The 18454-nt window shown below is 36.3% G+C and overlaps 1 protein-coding gene across 2 annotated transcripts; it reads left to right on the top strand.

Moving 5' to 3' along the window:
* Nucleotides 1–14610, top strand: Cep290 (Centrosomal protein 290kDa). 2 transcript variants are annotated; one of them, XM_019842819.2, is made up of 24 exons: nucleotides 1–87; nucleotides 182–348; nucleotides 809–893; nucleotides 993–1039; nucleotides 1118–1201; nucleotides 1278–1413; nucleotides 1519–1655; nucleotides 1753–1991; nucleotides 2067–2199; nucleotides 2410–2600; nucleotides 2682–2823; nucleotides 2962–3202; nucleotides 3456–3621; nucleotides 3703–5046; nucleotides 5146–5443; nucleotides 5638–6659; nucleotides 6803–7001; nucleotides 7087–7304; nucleotides 9035–9182; nucleotides 11135–11530; nucleotides 11603–11769; nucleotides 11854–12058; nucleotides 13314–13571; nucleotides 13655–14610. In XM_019842819.2, exons 1-24 carry the CDS (start codon nucleotides 78–80, stop codon nucleotides 13727–13729), a joined length of 6108 nt encoding a protein of 2035 aa, XP_019698378.1. In that variant the 5' UTR covers nucleotides 1–77; the 3' UTR covers nucleotides 13730–14610. The 2 variants fall into 2 exon arrangements, with proteins under 2 accessions (XP_019698378.1, XP_011144552.1); XM_011146250.3 differs by lacking the exon at nucleotides 1–87 and having other exon boundaries at nucleotides 94–348.
* Nucleotides 14611–18454: the final 3844 nt, after the last annotated feature.

The raw sequence follows: 18454 nt of genomic DNA, 5'->3' as shown, positions 1-18454 counted from the left end.
CCTCAGCTGTGTATTGGAGATTGGAGATAAGAAATTAGAGTTCGTCCCCACACTATACATATAACGGTATACTTGTAATGGAAACAGGTGAAACTTGTATACTTACACAATATAGTTACGTAGGAGATTATATGTGCAAAAGATATCTTTTTATTGTTATCGTAAAAAATGGTTCACACAGACTGGGACCGTATATTATCTGTAAACGTTTCCTCTTTGACGGACGAAGGAATCGAGGATCTTTTTCCTGCGGTGATCCGATGCGATGTAGACGAGATCACCGATGTACACAGCTTGCGGACACTCATGAGATTATCGCAAGAAATCATGACTTATAAGGACAATCAAGTAAAGGATTAATTATATATGTTTATTATATATTTTTATGAAGATATATACGATTGTGTGCATGTATCTTACAATGAGGTATTTTAATTGCCCCAGTTAAGAAATATCTTTGCTCTGTTTACTTAGTTAATGATATAATTAAACTGTTATTTTGTGAAAAAATAAAATACAATAAATTGCATATTATGAAATTTCATTGCAAATGTATGTTAATTAAAACTAAAAAGAAGAACTATGCAATATTTATCAATATTCAATTACTACAAATTAATTATTTGCCTTTTATGGACTAAATAATCTGATCCAACTATAATTATTAATGCATATATAATACAATAAGTTTATGTTGTATGATACAAGATTCGATCATATATCTGATAATTTAATATTTTTTTCTTATCACAAAAATAAAATATTTTCTTGTTAACCATCTTGCATAATATATATTTATTGATGTTAGGTGGAAGCTTTACTCCTCGAATGTGGTGAATTAAAAGAAACAATAGCTTCATTACGTCCTGAAGTTGCTAAGCGAAAGATCAAAAGTAATTTATATTTATATAATAATTATAATAGTTATATATCATTATCATTAAGATTATTAAATGTCCTAAAATATATTTATATTATTATTATTTTTGTAGGTCATGATATACCTACAATGAAACAAGAATCTGATGGCTATAGCAAGGTAAAATTTTATATCATTTTTGTAACACAAAATTATACCATATATTTTATATAGTAATTGAGATTTTTATGTATAAAGATTACCGGTTTAATGGAGCAAACCTCTTATACAGACACAAAAGAAAAAAACGAAAAAATTAAGATACTTATGTTAGAACTAGAGGTAAGTATAAGTAATAAATAATTAGGAAGTTAAAGATTAACACTTCATTTTGCTATTAAGGATTTTTCTTCTGTAGAATTTGGATAAAGAAAATGATGTTCTCAAAGAACGGCTAATAACATTGAAGGATGAGATGGAAGATGCAACAGAAAAAATGAATGGAATGACTGAAGAATTACGCTCTACTCAAATAAAAATTGCAGAATATAAAGGTACTTTGTGAGAGTAGTTTATAGTTTCAATACAATATGTTTAATACATTTTAAATAAATACAAACATTAATTTACTATTATGCTTTTATGTTATGTTATTGTAGATAAAATATTGAGTTTAAAACAAGAAAATGCTGCTTTGATTATTCAAATCAGAGAAGTAACGGCACAACAAATAAACAGAGACAAGATGTTAGACGAATTTAGTGTAGCTATTGATGCTAGAGTATCTGAATGGAAGGTATGAAACAAATCAATATTTAATAATACAATTATATTAAAAAAATAGAAAATGTGCACATAATTTATATATATTTATATTATTCTTATGTTATAAGGGCATATTGGATGAAAAAGATGATGAAATTACACGTTTAAAAGAAAGCTTATCACAATCATTAATGCAATCTGTTTCATTGGTTAAAGAAGAAAATAAATTCGAGATTATTCATCTAAATGAAGAAATAGTTCGCCGTGATACAATTATAGTTGAGTTACAGACTAAATTGTCCGAAGCAGTTGCTGAAATAAATGAGAGTGCTACACTTATAGAGAAACTAAAACAAAAAGTACAAGAGTAAGGGATATTTCCAAACTACACTTAATTCTTTAATCGCTTATTTTTAAATCATTAATTTTATTTATTTCATAGGCCTGTAAAAAGTGACAAACGGAAAGAACAGAAAAATCTGTTAAAAAGAATACAAAATGCAAATGAAAAAATTTCTAATTTGGAGAATGCATTATCTCAAGCACAAGATGATGCCAGGTCTCAAAGTAGCAAGGTAATATATATTTTAGTGATTTATTTTCATGTATCATGGTGTTATTATTAATTTAAGACACTATTTTCCAAATAAGAATTATATTAAATACTGTCTGTGTATCTTTACATGCAATTCGTTACTTTTAAATAACTAAATGATCCTAGTAAAGATGTTCTATGTATGCATCCTTCGTTTTATAAATATCTTAAATAATGGATTTGTATGTAGTTGTGCGATGTGCTATCTATCCTAAAACAATATGAAGAGGGAAATGAAGCATTAACTAAAGCATTAAATGAAATTAAAGAATTAAAGATCAAACTGGATCACAAAACTGAACATGTGGAAGATTTAGTTAATGTCGTTAATAAACTGGAGATGTTAAATTCGTATCAAGAAATGGAAATTTTAACCCTTAGGTAAAAAATTTCAAAGTTAATAATTGACATGCAGTGTGTTTAAGAGGAGAAACTTTTTAATATTACTTTTTCGTATCATAGAGAAAAGTTAGGGATCCCAGAGGATGAATCAGTATCAATCAAAAGTGTTGTAGCAAAACGAAAAGAAGAATCAAGAAAATTAGAAGAGCTTGTTCAGCAAAATAAAAGCCTTGTAGAGGAAAATTTAGAATTAAAGTCAGATGTAAGAGATAATTTATGTAAGACATAAATTGATTCATAAGAAATGAGTAATAAATCTTCCTAGTTTAGACGTACAATGGTTTATGGTACAAATTTTTACAATATTTTGAGATTATTTATGAATTTTTAATTCTTGTAGATAAGGATGTTAAAATATAAATTAAGCAAGTCCGAGAAAGTATTAGATATTTCAGATAATTTAGGTGATTCTAGTGATCAGTTTTTACATTCAACTAAGTTAGCGGAATTAGACAATATGCATGTACGCTCCAAAAGTGATATTTTTGAAGTTAATCAGAATATTCAGATACTTATAGAAGAAAATGAAGCGCTTAGAACAGGCATGCACGAGATTATGGACAGTATATACAATCAAGATGGTGAATTTATGCTAACTTTAATGGTACTTTAAATGTTGCACATATTTCCATTTTATGACACCTTAGATCTCTTTTCTATTTAGTACCCTTCTATTTATCCTAATATGGCGTGTAAATATTACCAATTAAATCAAACTGCTTAATTTCTCGTCTTTTTTTTTTTATGTAGATGTGGAATATTGCTACTCTCTTTGGATTTTAATGACCACTACAAAAATAGATAGACGATAATTTCGTGTATTTCTTGTCTCAGGTAAGAGCAGGGTGGAGATACAGTCCAGTACATTGGAACGATTATTGGAAGCTTTAGATGTTAGACATTTAGCTGGTTGGTATCATCCAGCTATGAGATTACAGGGACATCTCAATGTGATACAAGGTAGCAATGCTGAATTGAGGTCGCAGCTTAAGCTACTGAGGTATTTCAACTTTTTTTTTATTTAAATATTATTGTACTGTGTATCGTTTTTGTTCTACAACTGTTAACCATATGATTGCAGAAAGGAATTGCAAAAGAAAGACAATATATTGCAAGAGTTAGCAGTAAATAGGAATATAGATGTTGAAAAATTGTACGAAAAGTATAACGAAGAAGATGAAGCGATGACAATATATCTTACGGAAATGAAAGCTCTGCAAACGGCGTATAAGAATGAAGCGGAAGATTGGGAAAAGCAAAAAGATTTGTTGGTTCAGGAGACCAATGAATTGAAGGACGAATTAAACGGCAAAAAGAAGCAGTTAGATATTTATAAAGAAAGTCTGCAGATTATTGAGAGTGGAGATGACGAAATTCAGAAAGCATTCACGATAAAAACGAGAGAGTACGCGGACGCCGCTAATGAAGCAATTATTGTGAGTAGGAAAAACGTTAATCTTCAACAGTTACTTAATAAGGAAACTAGCAGACTGTACGAGTGTCAAAAGCAGATGATAAAAAAAGAGGGCGAACTCAATAGAGCTCTCGCGGACGTAAATAAGTATAATAAAACGTTGTTATCAGAAATTTCACTTCTACAGAGTAATTTGTGTAATTCTGTGAGTATAGCAGTGCACAACGAACTAAAGGAGAAACACGAAGAATTAAATATACGTTATCATGCTTTGCTAGAAACCGCGATGTCACCTTTCGATCACAATGAAGTTTCGTTTTTGAAGGCCGAGATAGAAACGATAAGGCAAGAAAAATATCAACTCGTGAAGGATATGCAGAAAGTCGACAGTTGTGAGAACGATAATTTACAGCAGAGCTTGAAGGAAATAGAAGCTAGAGAATTAATCGAGAGACAACGAGCGGATCAAATGGCCAGATTGTACGAAATGGCACAAACTCAGTTGACAAAGTACGAAGATAATGTTAAGCGACTTACCGTTTCCAATTCTGAACTGCAGGAGAACTTGATCGAGATGCACAGGAAATTATCTAACGAAGTAGGAACGTCACAGGAAACCGTCCAAGTAGACGATAATCGTGTACAAAAGCTGCAGAATGCGAACACTCAACTTGTCACGGAGAATGAAGGTTTGAAAAAGATGCTGCAGATTTCTCAAGAAGAGACTCAACTACAGTATTCGCTAAATTCGTTGCAAACGCTAGAATTGGACAATCTCAGACATCAGATATTAGACTTGCAAGCTGTAAGTGAAGATAAGGCCACCATTTCGAGACTCGACTTCGAGCTCACAAGTACGAAGATATCGGAAATGGAATTAATTGCGCAAAAAACTCGACTGCAGAACGAGCTGTCTTCCACGCGACAGGAGCTCGACGACTCGAGGAGGAAGTACGAGGAAATGCGCGGTTACATGCAAGATTACCGGAAACGATGTGACAATCGTTGCAAGTAAAATCAAAAGTTTTAATTACTTGTATTGACGTTTATACGAGAAGTGTACCTTAATGTCCAGTAAAATGTCTCTTTGTATATGTATGTGTGTTTCAGGTATTATACAGATATCATATATTTTTTACAATGCCAGTACGCGGGATCAACTTCTATAAGTAGTCTGGAAAAAGTGATCGCTCTCACTGCAAAATTGAAGATAGATCGACAAAACGTCGATTTAGAGATGCAAAAAATTAAAAAGTGCCACGAAAATGTGAAATATGAACAGCAACTCTTGTCCACACGCCTCGAGATTGTCGAGCGCCTGAAAGATATATTGGAGCAACAAATTGGCGCCGGTAATGTCGAGAATATAATGGAACATTTCGCGGAAACCTCACAGCAGATCCTGAGTGTACGTTTGCCTCGTATAATTAAGTATAAAAGCTTGCAGTAATAACAATATTGGCAAAATTGCAATAAATCAGTTAGTGACCGTAACGGGGATTGCGACTACGGAATTTGAGTTTCAAAATTAAATCCTAATGCATTATATTTATAGGCCAGATTTGTATAACACAAAAGTCTCTCTGTCTGCCTGTTAACTAGGACTTCAAGTACAAGCGACGGATAGCCCACTTGGAGCATGAACTTCAAATAGCCAGCAGCAAATTCAACGAATACGAGTTGGTAATTGCCAGTATGGAGCAGGACATGATGAATCTTCAAAGGGCTTGGCATCCGCAACAAGATCATCAGGTTCCAATTCATGTACCACACTTGGAGGCGAAGTCTGTGCAAGCAACAATGGAGCTTCAGGTTGTCGGCGTTCAAACAGATACTTACGTGTGTTGCCTGGATCAAAAGGTAGAAGATGCAGTTGAGAAGGATGAAGTTTCCGAGAGCAGCGCCCAAGGGCCGCCTGAACCGAGTGAAACCACAGTGAAGACATTCCGAGATGCGGAGAGTAATACAGAAGACAACGATAGCTCCACATGTCTTAACGAGCAATTGGATCAAGCGCTGAAACTTGTATCACAACGTTCCGCGATGTTGGTCAAGTGCGAATCGCAATTAGCAGAATGCCAGACAAAAGTGGACACTTTAACCAAGGTAATCGAGGAGAAAGACTCGTACCTTATCCAAAAGCAGAATATGTTGGACGAGTTGACGTCTCAGTCGCACGCCATGGACATTGAATGCACCGACAAGTTGGCGTTGAAATCAACGATAAATAGTTTGCAGAAATTGGTTAGTCAAAAGGAGGAGACCATTTTGAGATACCAGCATTTATTGAAAGAGGACAGGGACGAGCACAGTCGGGCGGCGAGTCGTTTTCAAGATGAGATTAAAAGCTTGCACGACCGTATCTTGACCATGCAGTGTGAGATAAGAAAGAACGAAGAGTCGATTGTGAAGAACGTCCTCGGAAGAGCATCCTCGCTCTCGACGTCCAATGAGGGTGCATCGAAAACACCAAGGGGCAGCGCCGCGCAGGAAGAAGAGATTGTTAGGCTGCGTGAGAGGGTGTCTACTTGCGAAGCGGAATTGAATATCAGCAAAGAACTAAGTGATCGTTGGCATCGATTGGCAGAGGAAAGATTGAAGCATATGGATCGTATGAGAGAAAGGTTCGTCCAATGACACTTAGGACGTCACGTCATTCGATGAATTCAAATATTTAGCTTTTGTTGACTTTTACTTAATTTTAGAGATTAGTCTTAACTGTATTTTTAATACCGACAAATGAAAAATACTTCTTGTACTTTTACAGGCTAGAACAACAACATAAAACTGAACTCGAGAGCTATTGCGGTGAATTGAACAAGTGGCAAGCCGAAGCCGACACGCTAAGGCAGCAGTTATCTGAGAATCGTGTGCTGCTCACGAAAGGAAGTATCTCTCTGATGAAGGAACTGCAAGAGAAGGATGACAAAATACATGAACTGAGTCTCACCTGTCAACAATTGCAGGTGCGATTGTTATACTACATTTCACTAATTTACAGACTAGTGTGTTGTACTATTATTAAATCTCTATTATTCTTTCATATTGTAGAATGAAATTGAGTTAATGGAGTCTATAGGTCGATCTCAGCAGATGATAGCTCGGGCTGACACGAAAACGAACGAGACTGCGTACAATAGCCATCGTGATCAACAGCAGCGCGATCAAAATCAAGTGGATCTTTTGCGTCGGCAGCTTCAGTCGCTAATCGAGAAGGAGAAGATGTACAAGTACGAAATAGCCGACTTGAAACAGCAACTCAGTCGCAGGTATATTTTATTCTCTTCTAGTCGACATTTTGATTGATTTTGTGAAAATGTTGCCTATTGTATCCATACGAAGTATGTATTATACAAAATGTTCCACTTTATTTTTATATATTCGATTATCTTGAAAAAATTAGGTTTTTCGAAGATGTTTCAAACGAAAATTGTAAGATTTTGAGAAAGCATAAAATACTCCCAGAAATAAAATGAGACTCTGGAGAGCGGCGAAATATCTCGAAAATCAAGCATTTTAGAAAAAAATGTTTCAGACAAAAGTTGTATGGTTTCAAGGGGGACGTAAAACAATTATATCATTTTGTTTACAGATGGCGCCACTTTCGAGATATTCACTGATCATCAATTTTCTTAAATGGAAATCCCAATTTTTTATTACATTATCCTTTCCTATCAATTAGTTTGAACAACTTTTATCTGAAACTTTTTTTTTATTTTCCTAATATTTTTTGAGGTATTTAAAGGAAATTTAGTAACGTTTTGAATATTTAACTTACGATATTTCGCTAACTATTTGTCGGAAGAAAAAATAGTACTAGATATTTTTACTCTATTTAGTCTCAAGAATATATTGTTACAATAGTGCCCTAACTTTTGTTAACTTATCGACCTTTGGAAATTTCAGAACCATCAAACTAACAAAAGTCAGGGCGTTATTGTAACAATATATTCTTGAGACAAAATAGAATAAAACAGTCTAATACCACATTTTCTTCTGACAAATAGCGATATATCATGAATTAAATATTGAAAAAGATTATCAAGTTTTCCTTAAATATCTCTAAAATATAGGAAATGAAAAATAATAGATATAATAAATAAATAGGCAAATAAAAAATGTTTCAGACGAAAGTTGTTAAAATTAATTAATAGAGAAAGATGATATAAAAAAAATTGGGGTTTAAGAAAAGTAACGATCAGTACATATTTCGAAAGTGGCGCCATTTGTAAATAAAATGATATAGTTGTCTTATAACCCTCTTGAAACCATACAACTTTTATCTGAAACATTTTTTTCTAAAATACTTAGTTTTCGAGATATTTCGCTATCCCGCTACTTTTTAAACACCCTGTTATATATATATATATATATGTAATATACTGTGTACATATATATACACAGTAATATATATATATATTAGAGATGTGCGAACTATTCGAATTCGAATCGAATCGAATCGAATCTAATGTAATTCGATTCGATTCGAATCCGAATCCCTATGATTTGAATCCGAATAATTCGAAAATCTCGAATCGCGAAGATTCGAATACGAATCAAATATATTAGCGTTTGTACGTATTAGTTATAAAACGGGCCATCTGGGCCTGTATATTTGAACCCTTAACTTATTTTTAATTAACTATTAATTAATAATGTTTAATTACCGTAATTAACCTAACCTATAATTAATAACTTAATTATAAATTACTATAAATATTTAAATATATATTTTATTTTAAGATAATATTACAATATTAACAATCCCTTTCATATTAAAATCTTCCTTCATTATTTGCACATTTAATATCCATGTGAAATTTTTTAATGGTTCGATTCGATTTGATTCGAATTCGAATGAAATTTCATGGATTCGATTCGATTCGAATTTAAAAAATGAGATTCGATTCGATTCGATTTGACATAAAAATTCTTAATTCGCACATCTCTAATATATATATATATAATATACGTACAAAAAATACTTGATTTGATTCAGATACATGGCAACAAAAACTCAGGAGAAAAAAATATCGCAGCGTGAAGCTCAACTCGAGCGCAAAGTAGCGTCGCTGGAAGAAGAGTTATATAAAACGAAAACTCAATTAGATCGCGAATATCTGGCACAAGAAGCTAAAAAGACTAAGGTATGTGCCGGAATATTACTATACAGGGTGCACGATTTATCTGAAGACATTGAAATATCTCGAGAACTATGCATTGGATAAAAAAAAGTGGTTAATGAAAGTTGTTAGTCTCGAAGGGGGACATCCAATGATACCAAACTCGACCTCCCATCCCACCTCCTGGGGGTGGGGGTTGGAGGCAACTTTGAAATCTTAAATGGAAACCCCCATTTTTTATTGTAGATACGGATTCTACATCACAAAATACGTAAATTTTGTCCGAAACTTTTTTTTTGATTCGTGATAGATGGCGCTGTAATCGCAAAAAATTATATTTTCCGCAATTCTCCAGAAATAATCATTGGATTGAGAAATAAAAAATACCTGTTCAATATTTTTAAAGAACATAATAAAAGTTATTCCCCCCCATCCTCTCGGGGTAGGGTGGGTGGTAACGTTCAAATCTCAAGGCAAGGGGACTCGCATTAAAAAAGCACCCGAAGGGAACATAAAACTACTACGTCCTCGTCGTTGTTCCTGTGTAACGCTAAAAGTAGTTTCTCGGAAAAATTCAACGCTATCTATCACAAATGAAAAAAATTGTTTCAATAAAAATTTCACGTACAATCTAATTCTGCAATGAAAAATGTGGGTTCCCATTTGAGATTTGAACGTTATCACCCACCCTATCCCGAGAGGATGGAGGGGGATTAACTTTTATTATGTTCTTTAAAAATATTGAACAGATATTTGTTATTTCTCAATCCAATGATTATTTCTGGAGAATTGCGGAAAATATAATTTTTTGCGATTACAGCGCCATCTATCACGAATCAAAAAAAAAGTTTCGGACAAAATTTACGTATTTTGTGGCGTAGAATCCGTATCTGCAATAAAAAATGGGAGTTTCCATTTAAGATTTCAAAGTTGCCCCCAACCCCCACCCCCAGGGGGTGGGGTGGGAGGTCGAGTTTGGTATCATTGGATGTCCCCCTTCGAGACTAACAACTTTCATTAACCACTTTTTTTTATCCAATGCATAGTTCTCGAGATATTTCAATGTCTTCAGATAAATCGTGCACCCTGTATACAGGGTAATCCGAAATTCCCGCTTTCGGAGTACAGAACACGATATTTTATGCTAAAATAAAATGACAAAATAAAATAAAATAACAACTTTTTCTTTTAGCAAAATTGCGTCTGACAAATAGTTTTTGCAGAAGAGCGTGTTAAAGTTAACGAATAAGCACTCTTGTCTATGTAGCGCTCAGAACCGGCGCGTGCGCCTCACTCGTGTGTAGTCAGTCACTAGTATTCATAAGTAATGTCTTTTATGACGCTCATAAGGCTTTGTTGTGATTAGTTTACGACATCTTAAGACTATATTTAAGACGATCTTAAATAATAAAAATCAATTATGAACAATACTGGGATTTAACCTTCTTCCGTATTGTATTGCTTAAATAATGAAAAGTTAATAAAATAAGTATTGCGTTTATTTCTTATCTAATAAATGAATAAAAAAATGTCTGATTGTACCATATTATCTAAAAATAAAAGCAAATGTAAATAGTAATATGCTTTATGAGTTGTTAAATCCCCGTATTGTTTATAGTTGTGTATAGTAGATTCTTATTATTTAAAATTGTCTTAAGTACAGTCTTAAGATGTCGTAAACTAATCACAACAGAGCGGTATGAGTGTCTTAAAAGACATTACTTATGAATACTAGTCACTGACTAAATACACGCGAGTAAGGCGCGCGCGTCGACTCTGAGCGTGCTACATAGATAAGAGCGCTTATTCGTTAACTTTAACACGCTCTTCTGCAAAAACTACTTGTCGGACGCAATTTTGCTAAAGGAAAAAGTTGTTTGTTTTAGCATCATAAAGTATCATGTTCTGTACTCCGAATGCGGGAATTTCGGATCATCTTATATATTATTGTCCCTAATGCATGTCTCTTTTGATAGACTGCAGAGGAACTTGCATTGTGGGAGAAACAGAAAAAGTGGCAACAAACAGCGGAAAAATTAAAAGTGAAGCTCAAAGAGAAAACCGACGAATATGCGAAATTGTTGGCGAATCACGAGAAACTTCGAGCTGTCGTTTCGTGTATGGAACGAGAGAAATGGTACTTAAGAAGCAGGCTTAAATATGAGAGCGATAACGTACCTGGCGATTCATCAACAAAATTTATGTTGAATGTACAACGCAAAACAGCGGAAGAACTGGAGAAAGAATGTTTAACACTGAGAGAACGTGTTAAAGAATTGTCTGATCGTTTAGGGAAAGAAGGTAATGAACAGTTAATGTTGAAAATAGCGGAATTGAAACGCCACAATGCCGCCTTAGAAGCAACTTCTCAGGTTCGTATGCTTCTTAACATTTGTCGATTTTTATAATTTTGCGGTATTTATTTATTTGATGCTATTTTATAGGGCAATGTGTTTGTGATTAGTCAGCTAGAGAAATTAGAAATGACCAAAGACATCTTGGAAAAGATGAATCTCAAGTTGGAGAGCGAAAATTTCGAGTTGCGGCTCGAATTAGAGAGGGCGAATTCAAATACTCCAAGATTGCGAGAGAAAGTGGATCATTTAGAAAAGTACCTTTACTATAACTATTTATTTGTATTTTCCTCACAGAACAAATAGGAATGAACAATTAATATTACTGCATATTATTATAGATATATAAAGTTATTAAAGGCAGAAAAATCGTCTGATTCGAGCCCCAGATCGTCAAACAAAGACTTGCCAGAATCAGGCAGTAAAAAATCTATCTTTGAAATGGAGAAAACGATATTTACATTGAAGCGAATCATTGAGAAACTTCAAGCAGAGAATAAAAGACTGAAATTTAGTACTAAGAAAAATCATTTTCTAGTCAATCAAGTAAAGCAGCCTCTTTTTTTATGTTACACTATATATTGTTTATACAGGGTGTCCCAAAAGTAACGGACCACCTTAAGAACTCTTCAGTATTGAAGTTTCAAGAAAAATGATCTGAATAAAAATTGTAGGGGGATTTAAGTAATCTACCTTATGATGACCTTGACCTCTATTTTCAAGGTCATTTGAAGGTCAACTTGCGTTTTTTAAATGGGAACCCTTATTTTTTATTACATTATCTTTTTCTAGCAATTAATTTGAACAACTTTTGTCTAAAATATTTTTCTATTTGTGTAATATTTTTTTAGATATTTGAGGAAAACTTAATAACTTTTTCAATATTAACTTACGATATCTCGCTAACTATTTATCGGAAGAAAAAGTGATACTAGACTTTCTTGCTTTATTTAGTCTCAAGAATATATTGTTACAATAGCGCCCTGATTTTTGTAAATTTGATTTGATTTTCAAATTTTCAAAAGTCAGTAAATTAACAAAAGTCAGGGCGCTATTGTAACAATATATTCTTGAGACTAAATAAAGCAAGAAAATGTAGTACCACTTTTACTTCCAACAAATAGTTAGCGAGATATCGTAAGTTAAATATGGAAAAAGTTATCAAGTTTTCCTCAAATATCTCAAAAAAGTTAGACAAATAAAAAAATGTTTTAGACAAAAGTTGTTCAAATTAACTGGTAAAAAAACAGTATTGTTGCGCTCACTCTCACACTCGCGCTTTCACACAGGTAAATAAGAACACTCGCGTAAGAATATCAAGCTTTACTATATACAGCGCAACTTTCTCAAACTTCAAACAAGAATAATTCTCTAATTAATAATTCTGAATTCTCTCGTCTGTCTACGATGACAGCTTGCCAGAGACTCTCTGTCAGCTGTTCTTGTTGTTTACTTCTTATCGATTTTCCGTCGTCAGAACAATCCTCGCTCAGATGTCAAAATCAGCATCGGATGCCTAAGGCTCACGGACAACGGACGCTGCCACAAACTTTGTGGCTCGGATACAACAGTATATTAAAAAATAAGGTTTCCCATTTAAAAAATGCAAGTTGACCTTCAAATGACCTTAAAAATAGAGGTCAAGGTCAAAGTCAAAGTCACCATAAGATAGCTCACTTAAATCCCTACAACTTTTATTCACATCATTTTCCTTGAAACTTCAATACTGAAAAGTTATGAGAGTGGTCCGTTACTTTTGGGACGCTCTGTATATCATTAAGATTATATATTTTGGATATAGGGTAAGATAAGCACCATTGAAGGAGACATTTCACTTCAGAGACAATATGAGGAATCTCAAAAACGTGTGATAAGTTTAGAATCGGATTTGCGACTAGCCGAACAGAGAGTAGCCATGTTAGAAAAGGCTCAAAGAGAAGACGATAACGGGGACTTGAAGATTTTGAAGCAACAGCTGATTCACAAGTCTGAACTTCTGGAAAAAGTAAAACAGTTATTGACGCGTGCGGCCATCAACGAGAAGACGTTGCGGCAACGCGTAAGAATTCCAACTATCGATTTTACTGCAATTACAATGATTAAAAAATTAATCAACACTAGGCTTTGTCTCATTGTTACTAGGTGCAACAATTGGAGTTAAAGCAAACTCTGTCGACGATCCCGGAATGTTATGTGACACCGCCTACACCAGAATAATGGATGTTCTGGGGAAAAAAGCACAATTCAAAATGAGTCGATGGGCTTGCAGTGAAAGTCATATATATTTTTATCGAGACAAATGTACATATATATTTTGTTCAGCCGAGCACATTTATATCAAGTGGGATCTTGTCTTTTCTTTGTCTTTATCCAATGCTTGTGTGTTGTGTTTTACAATAATTTTATATCGCGTAGATATAATCGTATCATTCTTTTTTTTGTACACACAGGTGCACAATGTTTATTTGTAAACGGGAGAAGTTGCTATTTATCCTAAGACGCTTCCTATGTATGTATATTTGGCATACATATGGTATTTGAGAGAACGAAAAGTGAAATTTGGTTGTGTAATAAAACAGGTGTATACACAATTTCAATTATACATCTGCCGCAATTTCAAATTACAAAGTTGCATGCCAAAATACGTCATCATCAGCGCAAAAATCCCATTTAGCCATTTAGAAAGCGTCTGCTTTTTCTAAACGCACAATAAAGTATTTTTAGTTAAATTATATATGTCGCAGTGATGTATACATCTCGAAGAACAAAAAATGTTCTTTCAAAACATTCTAACGTTGTAAACATTTTACATTGAATTACATTTTAGACAGTTGTAAATCGAATGACTTTTTTCCCTTCTGAAGCTGAACAATTTTTAGACATATTGTATATCATATCTATTTGCTCAGTGTCGCATAAAGCCCGCTTCGAACTTGTGTCGATTGTACACTTTCTTTTTAATATATATAACATAATTTATTTCAATATTTTAGATATCGGAAGTGTATCGAATATTTTAGACAATCACAAGACACAAGTGTAACTTGAGTCACATTTCTCATGAATATGGAATAATAAACTTGACTAGCAAATCTCAAGTGCCATACGTAAGTGCCTTCGACGTATCGATACATCGAAACTGGCGATCAGCGCAAACGTCAGTTACGATGATCAGTTTTGTATCAAATTGTACCGAGAGAGGGTTGTAGTTGAACGCTCGTCTTGCGTTTCACACGATTTCCCTCGTTGTTGGAAATACCGAGTACGAAATACACGCGTTTGTTGCAAAAAAGTACGAGTAAAACAATCACAGAAAGCATCTCATGAGTCGGATTATCGGCGGGCCATCTTGGCGGTTAGAAATTTTGCCCGCTTTTCGCGCCTCCCTTTTTCGAGCCTCCGAAGAGGAATCGCGGAATATCGTGACCGAAAGTGAGTCTCATAAGTATCTTTTGCAGTCAGACATCGTTAAAATCGCCAGGATATCGAGAGGTTCGCGGAACGAGCAGCCGAAAGTTCGGTTACAAGTGGTCAGTTGAAAGATGGCCGCGTGGAGAGGCAATGCGAGTTCGAATGCTCGTCCTGCATTCGCCGCATTTTTGGTTGAGAGCGAATGTCGAGCGCGAATTATGGTGTCTGTGACTGCCGAGTACGAGATACACGCATTTGTTGCAACAAAGTATCATGAAACAATCACAGAAAGCATCTCGTGAGTCGGAATGTCGGCGGGCCATTTTGGCGGTTGAATATGTTGCCCGCAGCCCTTCGCGCCTCCCCTTTTCGAGCCTCCGAAGGAGGATTCGCGGAATATCGTCGCGAGTGCCGGAAGTGAGTCTCATAAGTATCTTTCGCAGCCAGATGTGAGTCTCGTGCGTTCGTCGTAGCGGATGTCGTTGAACGAGCACGAAAAGCGAGGGACACATTTCGAAACGGGAAAAACGCGTGTCGAAAATGCCGAGCGATCACGAAGTGTCATTCGCTGAGAGGTAGTTTCGTGTGAGCGTCATCGTCAGGCATGTCAACAAAGTGCAGCGTTTTGCAAAGTCTTCGTCATGTTGTGAATTCGTGTCAGCGCGAGGAATTCAAATCGCAGCTTCGGCCGTCGTAGGAAAAATCGATGAGTACTGACGAATTAGTACAGCAGCGGCCACGATAGATGGCGCCTCTACGTCTTTTTTGCGAACGCTCTGTTCGTGAATTTCAATGAAAGATGGAATAACTTATTCAACATAGTCGAACATAGAAGCCGCCTATGAAACAAGAAGCGTGTTGCATTCTCTGTAAACTCGAGGTAAACATCGAAATTTTCTCCTGTGCGTATTAATAATTGACGGTCATATTCATGATAAAGTCTAACCTTCGTTCGAGTGGGATTGCTATCGAGCACTCGTAAGTTACTAATTAAAAAAATGGCGGTGTGTCTCCCGAAGGATAACGGTAATGTCAGTAGCTTTCGACTAAGCCTAAGCCAGCTCTGATAATTGCGAAACTTTATCTGGGTTCGATAAATTTTTTGCAGCACTTTGTTGGCACCAAATATATTTTTTTCAAATTCCGTCGCGAATTTTGAATCATCTGAAGCGGGCTTGAGGAAAGAACAACAGTTTATCTGTTAGATCATGCCAATAAAAAAATTTAGTTCCTCTGACGAGAGTGCGATGAAAAAAGTATCCGAAAAATAACGGATATTTATTCGGTGAGTATTAATAACGCATTTTTTTCATCTTCCCACAAGACCGTAGTTCTTTATCAGAGCGATCGCGGGATTTAGTTGGATGAAAGAACTTGAATTTAAGCGAACGTGTTGTTACCCATACAGTACAAAAGTTGCAGCGACATTGCTGCACCGTTGCTGCAGCAATATTGCAATATTGCAGCAACGTTGCAGTAATGTTGCTGCAACTTTTACGCTATATGGATTAATAATCACTGGATAAATATTCTTTATCTTTTAAACACCCATGGCGTTTTCAGTATGTGTCTGATTGTTTCTTCGAGTGACTAGATTCGACTCTTCGAATACTGCATCGTATTCTTGCCTCATCGTTAGCGCGAATTGTAATATCACACTATAATTATACATTTATATAATGCTAATGCAATACTAAGAACTTAAAATTAGTCGCTCGATACCTTCGTACTATTCTCACGTTCGCCGTGAGTAATTCCGATGGCTCGCGCGACATGGAAGAGTTGAAGGACGTCATCATCAAACGGAATCATCGAGACATTTTTTCGCGTCTGTCAAACATTACACTCGCGAGTCATAGCTGCACTTCCGCAGAACTTCTGCTTCGCACAATGCTTATGTGAGACGCGCGAGCACACACATACACACACACACACGTACACGCACATACATTATTAACACAGATGTTGCGTTAAGCGTCGCAGCGGAAACAATTCGCGCGAAGACTCGCGCGTTTCTCCCGCGGAGAATGCAATCGCGCGAAGGGAGCCTAAGAGAGCCTGTGTGATCCCGATCCTGATGACTATTAATAATCGTTCCCGGGCTCCTGGAGGAACAGCCGAATCGAGTCCTCGTCCTCGCAATCCGGGATGAGCTTGCCCTTATATTTCACGCAAAAATCTGCGCACTTCTGGACCTTAAAGTACGTGCCGTACATGTCCCTGCACATCGCGCAATTTCTTATGCACACACCTAGGGTATAAGGATCCAATTTGTACAAATGGGTAAAATGGGTAAAGCGGCAAGTACGATGAGCAGAGATCATAGTCTCGGAGACCAGTGATCATAGTGTGATACACATTGTACTCACCGACGTTCCTCTCGGCGTGAGTCGTTGCTGCTGCGAAGCAGAGAAGCGCGAAGGCGGCAGCGAGCAGCATGATGATGAGTCGGTTGGACGAGCTCATGACTGAAACAAACGCAGGCGTTCAACTCTCGTCGATGGCCCTGCACGGGCGAAATTCCTCGATGACGCTCGGTCCCGATCTTTGAAACTTTCGACTCCCGTCTCGCGTGTCTCATCGAGCCATCTTCTCGCATGTCGCGTACTTTACGCTTGGAATATATAAAAATTCATACGCGCACGTGTGTGCTTGATATCTGGTCTGTTCTCCACCTCCAGCCAGCACCAATTTGCAGAGGTTCTCTTCGAGTCTCAAGCGGATGTCTATTTCTTTTTAAGTTCAGAGTCGCTCTATCGCGAGAGTCCAAAATTTCAACGTCGCGCGGACATTTGAATGGAAAGTGACGACCTATAAATAACCCTGGCGATGTCGCGATGACAGTGCGCTACGTGAAGTCACAAAACTACGTTGTGAAACCCACACGCGGGAGGTGTTCTCATGTAATACCGTTTGAATGTTAATTGACGTTGTGTCGCTAAATCGCGGGTGATTGGAAACACCGTCGGCACTTTGATGCAGCTGAGGAAGCGAGTACGAACGAGCACGAGGGGGTGATATCCCTCTTTGAAACGCCAACCCCTACAAAGAAGTATCAGACTCAACGTTAAGAACATTAATTCTCTCCTTACTACCTCCGAGTTTGCAGTCTGCGTTCTGCAGAAGAAGAGGCCGAAGCGGAGCTCATGAAAATCGAACACCCCGGAAGAGTCGGACCGTTTCTCTTCATTCGCTACCTGGACCTGGACAAAGCTCACTGGCGCGACGACCGCGAGACGAAAGATACTCGCAACAAGAGTGAGGTTCAGATATTCTCTCAACCACTCAACCGTCGATGTCGCGTTCTTGCGGTTTGCAATTAGTTCGCGATCGCTCGTTCGTTCGCTCGCTCGCTCGCTCGAGAGGAAGGACAGAGGGGGAGGCGGCCGAAGAACCCGATGAACTCTCAGGGATAACGCGGATGTTAAAGGCGTCTCCCCGTTTCTCCCCTCGGTTTCAATGGAGAAGAAACAAGAGAACGACGACGAGAACCGGAAAAGAAAAGGAAAGGTAAATATATGCATATAAAAG

This window comes from Harpegnathos saltator, unplaced genomic scaffold, assembly GCF_003227715.2.
Source record: "Harpegnathos saltator strain DR-91 unplaced genomic scaffold, Hsal_v8.6 scaffold320, whole genome shotgun sequence".
Lineage (NCBI taxonomy): Eukaryota > Metazoa > Arthropoda > Insecta > Hymenoptera > Formicidae > Harpegnathos > Harpegnathos saltator.
The sequence above is the reverse complement of the archived record's forward strand: the minus strand, read 5'-3'. Positions and strand labels throughout refer to the sequence as shown.

What these genes read in the sequence shown, in the direction of transcription:
- Cep290 (XM_011146250.3), top strand. Translation starts at nt 169, where the DNA reads ATGGTTCACACAGACTGGGACCGTATATTATCTGTAAACGTTTCCTCT. An exon ending in TGCTAAGCGAAAGATCAAAA is followed by an intron (nt 894 to 992) that starts GTAATTTATATT and finishes TTATTTTTGTAG; the next exon opens with GTCATGATATACCTACAATG. An exon ending in CGATGTGACAATCGTTGCAA is followed by an intron (nt 5,047 to 5,145) that starts GTAAAATCAAAA and finishes TGTGTGTTTCAG; the next exon opens with GTATTATACAGATATCATAT.